This window comes from Panicum virgatum, chromosome 9N, assembly GCF_016808335.1.
Source record: "Panicum virgatum strain AP13 chromosome 9N, P.virgatum_v5, whole genome shotgun sequence".
Lineage (NCBI taxonomy): Eukaryota > Viridiplantae > Streptophyta > Magnoliopsida > Poales > Poaceae > Panicum > Panicum virgatum.
In genome coordinates this window covers 27,774,940-27,788,212 of record NC_053153.1, presented here as the reverse complement: position 1 = coordinate 27,788,212, position 13,273 = coordinate 27,774,940, and the positions used below count along the sequence as shown (strand labels likewise).

Below are 13,273 nucleotides of genomic sequence, written 5' to 3'. Positions count from 1 at the left end.
TGTTTGAGAGTTTTCTATAATGCATTGGAATACCCAAATTACGGAACGGGTAAGAACCTATTTTGCAACCAAATAGCTGTGAATATTGTGATTCACATTCTCTACTTGCTTGCCCAAAACAGAAGATTTCACTTTTGTGAAAGTTAATTTTTAGATCTGATAATTGTACTTGTTTAATATCATGGTCATAATAACATTAAAGTTACACAAGAAATTTGGCTTATGAAGATTCCTCTCAAAATAAAGATTTTCATGTGGTTTGTTAAAAGAGGAGTGATCTTAATGAAAGACAATTTATTTAAGAGAAATTGAAAAGGAAGCAAAACTTGTTGCTTTTGTAGTAAATCAGAAACCATACAACATTTATTTTTCGAATGTCATTATGCCAAATTTTTATGGCATGTCGTACATATTGTTTTTGGGATTTCACTACCACAAAGTACCACTGATTAGTTTAATGGTTGGTCTAAATATGGTAATCATAATCACAATTTAATGCTATTGACAGGAGGGGCTGCTTCTTTGTGTTGGGCAATATGGCTCACAAGGAATAAAACTATGTTTGACAAATGCAGACCAAAAACCTTTTTGCAGGTTCTTTTCAGAGGGACACATTGGCTCCGGTTTTGGGCTCTGTTGCAGCGCACTGATGACAGAAAGGATGAGATTGTCAAAGCATGCTAGGGTCTCTTCGCATCCTATGGATGACCGTTTATTTTACGCATTGGTCAATAATGATGGACCATTATGTGTTTTAAATTTTCGATTCGTTGTAATAATTTTGGATTGATGCCTCTTCTATGAAGAGGTTTGAAGCCGGATGTTTTCCATTATCTAAAAAAGGAGAAATCACGTGCTAGCAACATTGATGAGGAGTGTTAGGGGCCAGGAGCCGGCCCCAGTCCAAGCGTAGGCGCCAGCCCCGGCGTGGATCACCTATCAGTGCAAGGGGCGGCGATCAAGTGGCTAAAGAGCCATGATATTTGATTTCCCTTTTATGTCATTTAATTTCCATATTGTGAGACAATTGTAAGTTATAAACCCATACTCTGGATTGGAATAGAGCAGGCTGAGAATCAATCTCAGTTGGCCTCACGGGGCCACCCCCAACCCTTGCGCCTCCTCCTTCAGCCCTAGCACAGCCGCCGCCTCCTCTCCCTGCGCCCCACCAGCAAACACGGCAACCCCTTGCAGGCGTCAGTTCAAGCCCCCTCCTCCTCTCTCGCACGCCTACAACCTTCAGAGTCGCGGTAGGATTGCTGGTCCTATCAACCTGGTATCAGCTATGATAGGCGACGACGACGACAAGAACTCATCACCACCACTGCCGCCAACCATGGAGGGCCTCGCTGCCCTGATGACCAAGATGCTCAGCACCATGGGCGACATGGAGTCGCGCATGGAGGCGCGCATGACCTCCCTGGAATCGCGCCTCCCATCGCCGCCGACGTCGAACCCCCTGGCGTCCATGCCCTATGGGATGCCAGGGTACGGTTCCACGACCTTCGTAGGCTCGTCCTCGTCGGCCGCCACCACCATGTGCACGACGGCCCCGACGACATCACCGACCCTGCCGATCACCTCCATCCCATTTCCCCACTCGCCATCACCGCTACCCTTGTTCGACGACATCCCCTAGCCCAACCTGTCGGGCGCGCCCGGCGCACAGGGAGCTATCGCGCACATGAACGCCTGGGAGTTCCGTGCTTCAGCAAGCTCAACTTCCCCACCTACGACGGCGCTGAAGATCCGCTGAACTGGCTCCATCGCTGTGAGAAGTTTCAGGGGGCAGCACACGCTGGCCTCCGACCGGGTCTGGCTCGCCTCGTACCACATGACTGGCATGGCCCAAACCTGGTACTACGCCCTCGAGCAGGACGAGGGCATGCCGTCATGGGAGCGCTTCAAGGAGCTCGCCAACCAGCGCTTCGGGACGGCCATTCGCTCCAACCGCCTCTCGGAGCTGGCCCGGCTTCCCTGGCATGGCACCGTCCAAGACTTCCAAGAGCGCTTCAACGCCATGGTGTGCCACACCCCAGAGCTCTCGCCAAAGCAGAAGGCGGACCTCTTTGTGGGGGGTCTGTCGGATCACTTCCGTGTCGAAGTCAAGCTCCGCACATTCCAGACGCTCCAGGATGCCATGCATCTCGCACGGGCCTTCGAGCGCCACACAACGGCCACGACGACCGCCCTACCACAGCGTGCAGGGAGACTCCCCCAATGCCTGCCCCTTCCGCCGCCAGCTGCGCCACGCGCAGCCCCTTCAGTGCCTGCCACCGCCGGCCGCTCCTGCACCGGCCTTACCAGCACCGCCGCCCAAACCGTTCCACTGTCTAACACCCACTGAGATGGTGGAACGCCGCCGTCAGGGCCTCTGCTACAATTGCGATGAGCCCTACGTCTGTGGCCACTAGTGCCAACGCCTCTTCTACCCGGAGGTGGCCAACTACACGTCCGATGGCGAGGACAAAGCTGCGGCTGGGGGCGCTGGCGCCCAGTCTGCCGAGGATCTGGACCCGGTCGTCTCCCTCAACACCATCGCCGACATTCGCACCGAGGACACGATGATGGTCCCTGTCCACATCGGCGGACACCGTCTGACGGCCCTCCTCGACAGCGGCTCAACGCACAACTTCATCCACACGGATCTGATGAGTCGTCTCAGCTTGGTGACATCAAGCGCCAAACTATGAGTGACGGTGGCCCGCAACGTCTCCATGCAAATCAGCCAGGAGGACTTCGCCATCAGCTGCTTCGGCATCGACCTGGGCGGATTCGACCTCGTCCTCGGCGTCGACTACTTGCGGACCTTGGGTCCGATCCTGTGGGACTTCGAGGACCTCTGCATGGCGTTTTGGTAGCATGGACGCTGCATCTTCTGGTGCAGGATCGGATCACCCCGCGTCGACATCTCCGAGCCGCGCCTGCACGTGCTCGTGGCCGACCCCGAGTGCCCACTCCTCGATGTTCTCCTCCAGCAGTACGACAACGTCTTCGCCGAGCCGCGCTGCCTCCCTCCGTCCTGCCCCTATGACCACAGGATCCACCTACTGCCGGGCACGACGCCAGTCGTGGTCCGGCCGTACCGCTACCCGCAGTTGCAGAAGGACGAGCTTGAGCGTTAGTGTGCCACGATGCTGCCTTAGGGCATCATACGACCAAGCACCTCCCCGTTCTCGACGCCCGTGCCACTGGTCAAGAAGGCCAACAACACCTGGAGCTTCTGCCTCGACTACCATGCACTCAACGACAAGACCTCCAAGGTCAAGTTCCCGATCCTGGTGGTCGACGAGCTTCTCGACGAGTTGCACGGCTCCATATACTTCACCAAGCTCGACCTGCGCTCAGGCTATCACCAAGTGCGTATGCACTTGGCTGATGTGGAGAAGACCGCGTTCCGCACCCACCACGGCCACTTCGAGTTCCTCGTCATGTCATTCGGTTTCTCCAATGCACCAGCCACGTTCCAGGCCCTTATGAACGACGTCCTGCAGTCGTTCCTCCGGCGGTTTGTGCTCATTTTCTTTGATGATATTCTGATATACAGCTCTTCGTGGTTTGAGCACCTGCAGCACGTCCACCTCGTCTTCGACATGCTACGCTCCCACGACCTCCACCTCAAGCGCTCCAAGTGCTCCTTCGGCTCCCGTTCAATCGCCTACCTCGGTCATGTCATCTCAACTGAGGGAGTCACGATGGACACCGCCAAGGTGGAGGCGGTCGCATCCTGGCCAGAGCCGCACTCGGATCGGGGCCTCATGGGCTACTATCGAAAGTTCATCCAGGACTTCGGGGCGATCGCCGCCTCCCTGATTCACCTCTTGCACAAGGAGGCCTTCTCCTGGACCGCAGAAGCGGCGGAGGCCTTCACGGCGATGAAGAAGGCACTTTTGACTGGGCTGGTCTTGCAGATGCCGGACTTCGAGCGGCAGTTTGTGGTGGACTGCGACGCCTCCGGCACCGATTTTGGCGCGGTGCTCCACCAGGGGTCCGGACCCCTGGCCTTCTTCAGCCGACCGTTCGCCGCCCGTCACGTCAAGCTAGTGGCCTATGAGAGGGAGCGCATTGGCCTGGTACAGGCTGTGCTGCATTGGCGGCCCTACCTCTGGGGACGCCGCTTCCTGGTCCGCACCGACCACTACAGCCTGTCCACGATCAGCAGCTATCCACGATCCCGCAGCACTAGTGGCTCAGTAAGCTGTTCGGCTTCGACTTCGCCGTGGAGTATCGCTAGGGCCAAATCAACGCCGCGACGAATGCCCTCTCCCACCACGATAGCGAGTCCACCTCCGATGATGCTGCGGAGCTCCACGCCATCTCCGGGCCGTCCTTCGACCTCCTCGACGACATCCGTGCGGCCACGTTCATCGATGAGGAGGCCGCCCAGCTCCTGGAGGGGGGCCTCGACACGCCCTGGCACACGGACGCTAGGCTCCTTCTCCACGGCAAGAGCATCTTCGTGCCCGCCCAGCACGACCTCCGCCAGCAGGTGCTCTCCGTGGTTTATTCAGTGGGCCACGAGGGTGTCCAGAAGACTCTGCAATGTCTTCACGCCGACTTCTCCATCCCTCGTGATAGAAAGCTGGTGCAGGACTATGTCCGCGCATGCCCGACATGCCAGTGCAACAAGATGCTGACTCAGCGACCGGCGGGGCTGCTTCAGCCCCTTGAGGTTCCCTCATAGGTGTGGGCGGACATCTCCACGGACTTCATTGAGGGCCTACCTAAGGTCCACGGGAAGTCGGTCATCCTTGCGGTGGTCGATCGCTTCTCCAAGTACGCTCACTTCATCGCACTCAGCCACCCGTACGCGGCGTCGTCGGTCGCTCGCGCCATCTTCGACGGCATCGTTCAGCTCCACGGCTTCCCGATGTCCATCGTCAGCGATCGCGACCCGGTCTTCACCAACCACATGTGGCACGATTTGATCAAGATGGCCGGCGTACTGCTTCGCTTCAGCACCGTCTTCCACCCCCAGACAGATGGGCAGTTTGAGGTCATCAACACGGTGCTGGCCATGTACCTGAGGTGTGCTACGCGAGATCGCCCATGCGCCTGGGTCGACTGGCTGGCTTGGGCGAAGTACTGCTACAACACCTCCTTCCATATGGCTTTCTGTGCCACTCCCTTCGAGGTGGTTTACGGTCGGCCCCCGCCGACGCTGCTTCCACATACCGCCGGTACGGCCCAGACGGAGACGGTTGAGATGCTCCTCCGTGACCGCGACACCTTCCTCACCGACGTCCGTGAGCATCTTCTCCAGGCTCAGCAGCACGCTAAGCACTACTACGACGAGCACCACCACAAGTTGGAGTTTGCGGTCGGAGATTGGGTCTGGCTTCGCCTCCTCCATAGGCCGAGCCACTCGTTGGAGCACCGGCCCAAGGGCAAGCTGGGTTCTCGCCATGCATGGCCATTTCAGGTGGCCGAGCGCATTGGGCAGGTGGCATATCGCTTGCGACTTCCTGAGGGCTCGCGCCTCCATGACGTCTTCCATGTCGGGCTGTTGAAGCCCTTCCATGGCGACCCTCCGACGGCCACGCTGCCCTTGCAATAATCCACGATGGTAGGGTGGTCCTGACTCTCGTCCGGGTGTGACGGGCTCACTTCCAGCAGGGCGCTTGGGAGGTTCTCGTGGAGTGCCAGGGTCTCTCTACGGATGATGCCACCTGGGAGCCCCGGGAGTCCTTCGCCGAGCGCTACCCCGACTTTCAGCTCGAGGACGAGCTATTTCCCGAGGAGCTGAGAGATGTTAGGGGCCAGGAGCCGGCCCCAGTCCAAGCGCAGGTGCCAGCCCCGGCGTGGATCACCTATCAGCACAGGGGGCGGCGATCAAGTGGCTAATGGGCCATAATATTTGATTTCCCTTTTATGTCACTTAATTTCCATATTGTGAGACAATTGTAAGTTATAAACCCATGCTCTGGATTGGAATAGAGCAGGCTGAGAATCAATCTCAGTTGGCCTCACGGGGCCACCCCAACATCAATAGTAGCATGCCAGTCTTCATCAGCGACAAGCTGACAGAGAGTGAGACTTGGTTGCTCGTTGTAGTCCTAGAGAAGTACCGGTCCGTCATCAGGTATTCTCTCCAGGACTAGAAAGGGAATCAGCCCCGACTTATGCTCCCATCACATTTTTATGGAACCGGACCATAAGTCATCCTGAGAGCACCAGTGATGGCTGAACAATGTGATGAAGAAGGTAGTGAACCACGAGGTGTTGAAACTACTACACGCGGGCGTCATCAACCCCGTGTAAGACAGTATTTTGGTCAGCCTAGTTCAAGTGGTCCCAAAGAAGGAAGCAATCACCTCTGAGAGTAGAGCGCTCATATCCCAGAGGAAATTCATCAAGGATGTGTATCGATAGTCAACAAGACTATCCGAAATAACCACTATCCTCTCCCCTTCTTTGACGAGATGCTTGAACGGCTGGCTAAACACTCATTCTTCCAATACCTTGACGGATATTCTGGACATCACCAAATTCGTTTGACCAAGTAAGACTACCTTCACCTGTCCCTACGGGACATTCGCCTACCGGTGAGTGTCGTTGGTCTTTGCAATGCATCTGCCTTACTTCAGAGGTGTAAGATGGTGACTTTCTCTGACCAAATCGAGAGCATCATGAAGGGTTTCATGGATGATTTCTCAATCCTTGGCAAAGATTACCTTGAGAATTCAGACAAAGTTCACAAGAATTGCCAAGAAACACATTTTGACCTTAATTGGGAGAAGTGTCTCTTTATGGTCAGAGAAAAGCTTGTCCTCGGACATTGAGTGTCATGAGGCACTCGTTTCTTCACCCATCATGCACCATCCCGATTGGAAATTTCCTTTCAAGACCACGTGCGATGCAAACGACTACGCTGTCGGAGCAGTGCCGGATCAATGCAAGGATAATCAGCATTATGCCAAATCTTATGCAAATAAGACATTGACTGGAGCTCAGTATGCCACAATGGAGAAGGAACTTCTGGCATTGGTATTTGCCTTAAGTTCAACTCCTACTTGGCTGGTGCTAAGATGATAGCATCAACGGATCATGCTACACTAAAGCACCTGTAATCAAGAAGGAAAACAAGCCACGACTCATCCGTTTGATTCTGCTCCTACAAGAATCCGATCTGGAAATCAGAGATAAGGAAGGAGTAGAAAATTGTGTGGCTGCTCATCTCTCAAGAATTCAAGAAACCGATTGACTTCTCGAGAGATGATACTCTTTTGGAGATCACTATATCCAGTCCAAGGTATTAGAACTAAATGAATTTTATGGAGACCGGATATATATATATCTAGATGAAGACAAGAAGTTATATACACCTCAGCAAATACCACCCTTGGGAGAACCCCTATCCATTCAAAGTCTGTGCTATTGGTTTACTCCAACCACTGCATCCCGCCATGTGAGACCCGCGAGATTCTTGAGCGTGCTACTCCTTACCATTAGGATGACACTATGGAGTATTCCGTATCTATGCTTAGGTTTGGCAGAATGCCTAATTCTAGCCAACCAAGTTTTGAGACGCTAAAGAATCTATGCGGTGCCCAAGATGTCAGATGCTATGCCACTGATGTAACACCCGGTTTATAAAAGAACATAAACCGAGCAATCATATACGTGCCAGGATCAAGTCACACGTACATACAACAGAATGAACAGTATATCATAGCACATATCACGAATAAGACATAATAAATCGAAATACGAATGTTATTTATTACAATAATGACAAAATGTCTGATACAGCGGAAGCGAAGTACAATATACGATAAAGCTCTCTGAAGCCGAAGCAGGGCGCCACAGGGACGTCGACTGGGAGACGAAGCACCTAGAAGTCCTCGTAGTCCTGGTAGCGCTGGACGAACTCCCTCGAGTCGGCAGGAACTGAGCAGCAGTAGCGTAGCCAAGAGGAAAAAGTAGAGAAGAGGCAAGAGTGAGTACACAACTTGTACTCAACAAGTATAACACAAACTATGAGGCTCTAGGCTGGCTGACTCAACTGCATTAGCTTTTAAGTGTTGGCCAAATTTTATTAAAGCTATTTACTACTAGTTGATGAATTACCATTGACCCAGTTACATAGTAATTAATCAGAATTAATTATACTACTACTGAGAACCAAACCAAAACCAAGCCACCAAGGTAAACCCCGAGAAGCACCTCCCTCGTCGGAAGGAGATAACTTCACTAATCAAAAGGAGGATCTGGGCCGCTCATAACCGTGAGCACGGCTAGTATACCAGTTTTACACTCTGCAGAGGTTGCACATCTTTACCCACAAGTCGTGAGCTACGCCAGTTGTTCATCACACTTCCTTAGGTGAGATGGCCAGCGACTCACTACGAGGCCTTTAAAAAGAATCTCGTTGGTAAGGCGTAATCGCGAGAGATAGGTCGGCGACGATGGGGCCCACCTCCGGGGGTACAAGCACAGGAGCGCAATCCAAGCACAGACCAAGCCGGAGGAGCAGGGACCATTGAAGCTTACTACTCTTGCCCCGCAGGTAAGTTACTCCAAACCAAAAAGATCTAGTTATTACGCCAAGTCTATCCCATTCTAGCCTTGTGGTAGCGCTGTTGTCCCAGGTTGTCGCTCTATGAACCGGTCCTTATGGAGAGTGGCCAACCAGGCAGTAAGCACCGTGCTGGCCCCCTAAACCATGTTTCTAACAAAAGCCAATTTTAACGAGAAGTGAGCCACTCAAGCCACACAGAGTGCCACTCTCAGAATTAAGTTCAAGTATACCATTAATCAAATTAATTAAAAAGGACCAGAGTGTGTTATAGCGCAGCAACCTAGCACAACTAACCAAAATGCAACCCAAAGGTATATTTAAAGGATATAAACTGGCTAGGAAATCCTTAAAGGTATACAGTATTAAAATGCAGTATGAAATTGTATTTAAAGATGATAGGTTGTTCATGTTATACTTGCCTTCCTCGTACTGCTCTGGCTGCTGCTCAAAGTGCTCGGAAGACGGCTGCTCCGGGTACTGGTACTGGGGCTCCTCAGAAGGATCAACGTCTACTCACGAACACATGGCCAAAACAAAGCACAATAATAAGCATACAAGCAAACATTAACAAAAACTACTAAGAAACAGTACAACAATACATAAAAACAGTGCACAAAACTACTCTAGAACTATTCTACGCGTTACAACGATCGCGTGGATATAAAGAACGCTAAAAACGGAGCTAAAACGCATAAACTAGGCCTAAAACAAGTTCTAGGGGCTTATTTGTAAGAAAACTGGAGTTTCAGGGGCTTTTCTGCTAAAACCGAGGGCCTAAACATAAATACTGAAAAGATCCAGGGGCTAACGCGCAAAACAACCTTAACTGGACTGCGGGTGCTAAAACTAAAAAGGTCAGGGGGGTCCGAGTAAAAATTTGGGCTTAACTGCAATTATTTCTCAAAGGCGGAGGGCTGCGGGTTAATTCCCCAGAAGACTGAGGGCTCTTTAGCAAAAGATACCGGCCGAACCGGTATCTTTGATTTTGGGCCGTAGGATTCGGATCTGGCGGAGTAGATTGGATCTGATCACGTTCTAATCTGGGCCGCTGATTCTAGATCTGGCGGCCACGGGCGAAGGGGCGCGGGCGGCGGCGCTGGGTCGCCGGAGCTCTGCTCCCGCGGCGGCGCTGCGCCGGAGAAGACCGGTCTCGGCCTTCCCGGGACGGATTCGAGCGGGTCCGGGGCCTAGAAGCACCTATGCGGCACGCGTAGGCCACTGGTGAGGTCTGCGAGGTGAGATGGGGACCAGACGTGGCCGCGCGACGGTGGGAGCGGCTCGGCGCGGCGAGACCTCGCCGGCGCAAGCTCGTGCGGCCACTGGGGATGCTATACGGCTAAAATAACTGGCGCAAAAGCATGGTGAGTAGCTGGAGAGGCTCACCGAGCTTGGAGGCGGCGGGTCGTGACGCGGAAGGAGGTCGCCGGCGAAGCTCGGCGGCGGGATGAGTGCGGGGGTCGTGGCGCGGGCGTAGGAGTGCAGTTCCGGTCGCCTTGGTCCCGCGGGTCGTCGTGCGCGCGTGCTGTGAAGCCAGCGGAGGGGTCAGGCGGGTAGGAACGCCAACGGCGGCGAGGAATTGAGGGGCGGAGGTGATTACCGGTGGCGGCGACGTCGTACGCGATTCCGGCGCTGGCGAGGGTCCGGGGTCGGGCAGAAGGCTTGGAGAACTTCCTGGACGAGGGGCGAAGGTTTTGCGCGGCTCCGCTGGGGCTGGGGCGCGGCGGAGCAGCGAGAACGCGGCGGCGCAGGGGACTCAGCGCGGCGGAGTGGTGCGGAGCGAGGGGGAAGGCGGCGCTCTAGGGAGGATAGGGTGGAGGGGGGGGGTGCGGCCTGGGTGTTTAAAGGAGGCCGGGCGGGGATTGCGGCGGGGCGCCGCGGGATTAGGATCCCGGCGATCTCGCCGGCCGTTTCGGGCACGGTTGCCTGGAGCCGGGAAGGGAAGGAGGGAGGAGGTCCTGACGGGCGGGGCCGGGCTGTCAGCGGAGGCAGCGGGCGACGCGGGAGCGCGAGGCGGATCGGGCCGAGCGGGAGGGGCGCGCGGGCCGTTGCGGGGCTCGGCTGGGCCGAGTGGAGAGCTGGGCCGCGCACGGGTGGGAGAGGAAGTCTGGGCCGGCCGGTGCACTGGGCCAGGGAGGGGAAAAAGGGGAAAAGGTAAGTGGGCCGGGCTGGTGTTTGCTGGGCTGGGTTTGAGGGTTTGGGTTTTCCTTTCTAATTTCTATTTCTTTTCTAAGTCTAATTCAAACAAAATTTGAATTCAAATTTGAATTTGAATTCAAACCACACTCAAATAAAATTATGCACCAGCATGAATGCAACAAAAATTTAAACCTATGATAAATTTTAATTAATTAAGGAACAAAAATTAGATTAAATGCCAACTAAACACAATAAACCTTAGAAAATTTAACTAAAGCCAATTAATTTATTAATAAATACTGAAATTTAAAATTAGGGTGTTACAGACCCTACCCCCTTAAAGAAATCTCGTCCCGAGATTTAGCTGGGCTGGCTAGCAAAGAGATCTGGATAGGTCTTCTTCAACTCATCTTCTCGCTCCCATGTAGCCTCAGCTTCACTGTGATGACTCCACTGAACTCTGCACATCTTGATGCGCTTGTTCCGAGTAACCCTCTCTGATGTCTCCAGAATCTTCACCGGATGCTCGGTATAAGTCAGATCCTCCTGGACATCGACTCCATCCAGGGGTGCCTGCTCCTCGGGTACTCGCAGACATCTCTTCAGCTGAGATATATGGAAGACATCATGAACTCCTGAGAGGCTGAGAGGTAACTCCAGGCGATAAGCAACTTCGCCTTTCCGTTCTAGCACCTTGAATGGCCCCACATACCGAGGTGCTAACTTCCCTTTGACATTAAATCTGCGGATTCCCCTCATCGGAGACACCTTCAGATACACATAATCACCGACACTGAAAGTCAGGTCTCTCCGTTTGCCATCTGCATAGCTCTTCTGTCTGCTCTGTGCAATCCTCAGATTTTCTCGCACAGCCTGAACCATCTGCTCTGCATCATCTATGATCTCAGGACCAAAGAGCTGCTTCTCACCGATCTGATCCCAATAGAGAGGAGTCCTGCACTTTCTGCCATACAATGCCTCAAATGGTGACTTCTTCAGACTGGCCTGATAGCTGTTGTTATATGAAAACTCAGCAAATGACAGGCACTTATCCCAACTAGTACCATACTGAATAGCACAAGCTCTCAGCATATCCTCCAACACTTGGTTGGTTCTCTCTGTCTGCCCATCTGTCTGAGGGTGATAAGCTGTACTGAAACGCAGCTTCGTATCCAACGAGTCATGGAGCTGCTCCCAGAACCGAGAAGTGAACTGAGACCCTCTATCAGATATAATCTTCTTGGGCACACCATGCAAGCAGACAATCCGAGAGATGTACAACTCTGCTAGTCTAGCACCGGAGTAAGTAGTGTTCACTGGAATGAAGTGAGCAACCTTCGTCAGACGATCCACTACTACCCAAATGGAGTTGTACCCTTTCTGAGTACGAGGCAATCCAACAATGAAGTCCATAGTGATTTCTTCCCATTTCCACTCTGGAATCTTCAAAGGCTGCAATAGACCTGCTGGCCTCTGATGCTCAGCCTTGACACGCTGACAGGTGTCACAAATAGCCACGTACTCTGCCACTGAACGCTTCATCCCATACCACCAGAAACGTTCCTTCAGATCATAATACATCTTAGTGCTGCCCGGATGAATAGAATAAGCTGTATCATGGGCCTCACTCAGAATCAACTTCCGAAGATCCTTCACATCTGGAACACAGATCCGGTTCTTGTACCACAAGGTACCCTGATCATCTTCTCTGAAATGTGGGGCCTTGCCCTTCTTGAGCAACTCACGAATCTCCTGCAGCTTCTCATCATCTTTCTGATGCTGCCTGATCTCTGACTCTAGAGTCGGTACTGCCTCAAAAGCTGCACTAGAGGTATGATGCAAGAAACCCAGACTCAACTGCTCGAACTCCTCGCATAACTCTGGAGGCATCTGGAAAGCCACGGCCATGTTGACATAACTTCTTCTGCTCAGAGCATCTGCTACAACATTGGCCTTGCCCGGATGATAGTGAATCTCCAGATCATAGTCCTTGACCAACTCTAGCCATCTTCTCTGCCGCATGTTCAGCTCATTCTGCGTGAAAATATACTTGAGGCTCTTGTGATCAGTGTAGATATCACACCGCTGCCCATACAAGTAATGCCTCCAAATCTTCAGAGCATGCACAACTGCGGCTAACTCAAGATCATGAGTAGGATAATTCAGCTCATGCCGGCGTAGCTGCCGTGAAGCATAAGCTATCACTCTGCCCTCCTGCATCAGAACACACCCAAGACCATCCTTCGAAGCATCACAATATACCGTGAACCTCTTCGTCTGGTCTGGCAGAGTCAGGACTGGCGCCGTAGTCAACCTTTTCTTCAGCTCATCAAAGGCCATCTGACGCTCATCAGTCCATATGAAAGCCACATTCTTCTCCAGCAAAGAAGTCAAAGGCTTCGCGATCTTGGAGAAATTCTCAATGAACCTCCGATAATATCCAGCTAAGCCCAAGAAAGATCTGACTTCCTTTACTGTCTGCGGTGTCTCCCACTCGAGCACATCCTTCACCTTGCTCGGATCAACAGCAATGCCTCCCTGAGAGATAACATGACCGAGGAATGGCACCTCGTCAATCCAGAACTCGCACTTGCTGAACTTGGCATACAGCTGATG

At 52.9% G+C, this 13,273-nt stretch overlaps 1 protein-coding gene across 1 annotated transcript; it reads left to right on the top strand.

The window, feature by feature from the left end:
* Positions 1–1,843: 1,843 nt before the first annotated feature.
* On the top strand, positions 1,844–2,693 carry LOC120688919. Its single transcript, XM_039971268.1, has 2 exons — positions 1,844–2,071; positions 2,415–2,693. Exons 1-2 carry the CDS (start codon positions 1,844–1,846, stop codon positions 2,691–2,693), a joined length of 507 nt encoding a protein of 168 aa, XP_039827202.1.
* The last annotated feature ends 10,580 nt before the right edge of the window (positions 2,694–13,273 follow it).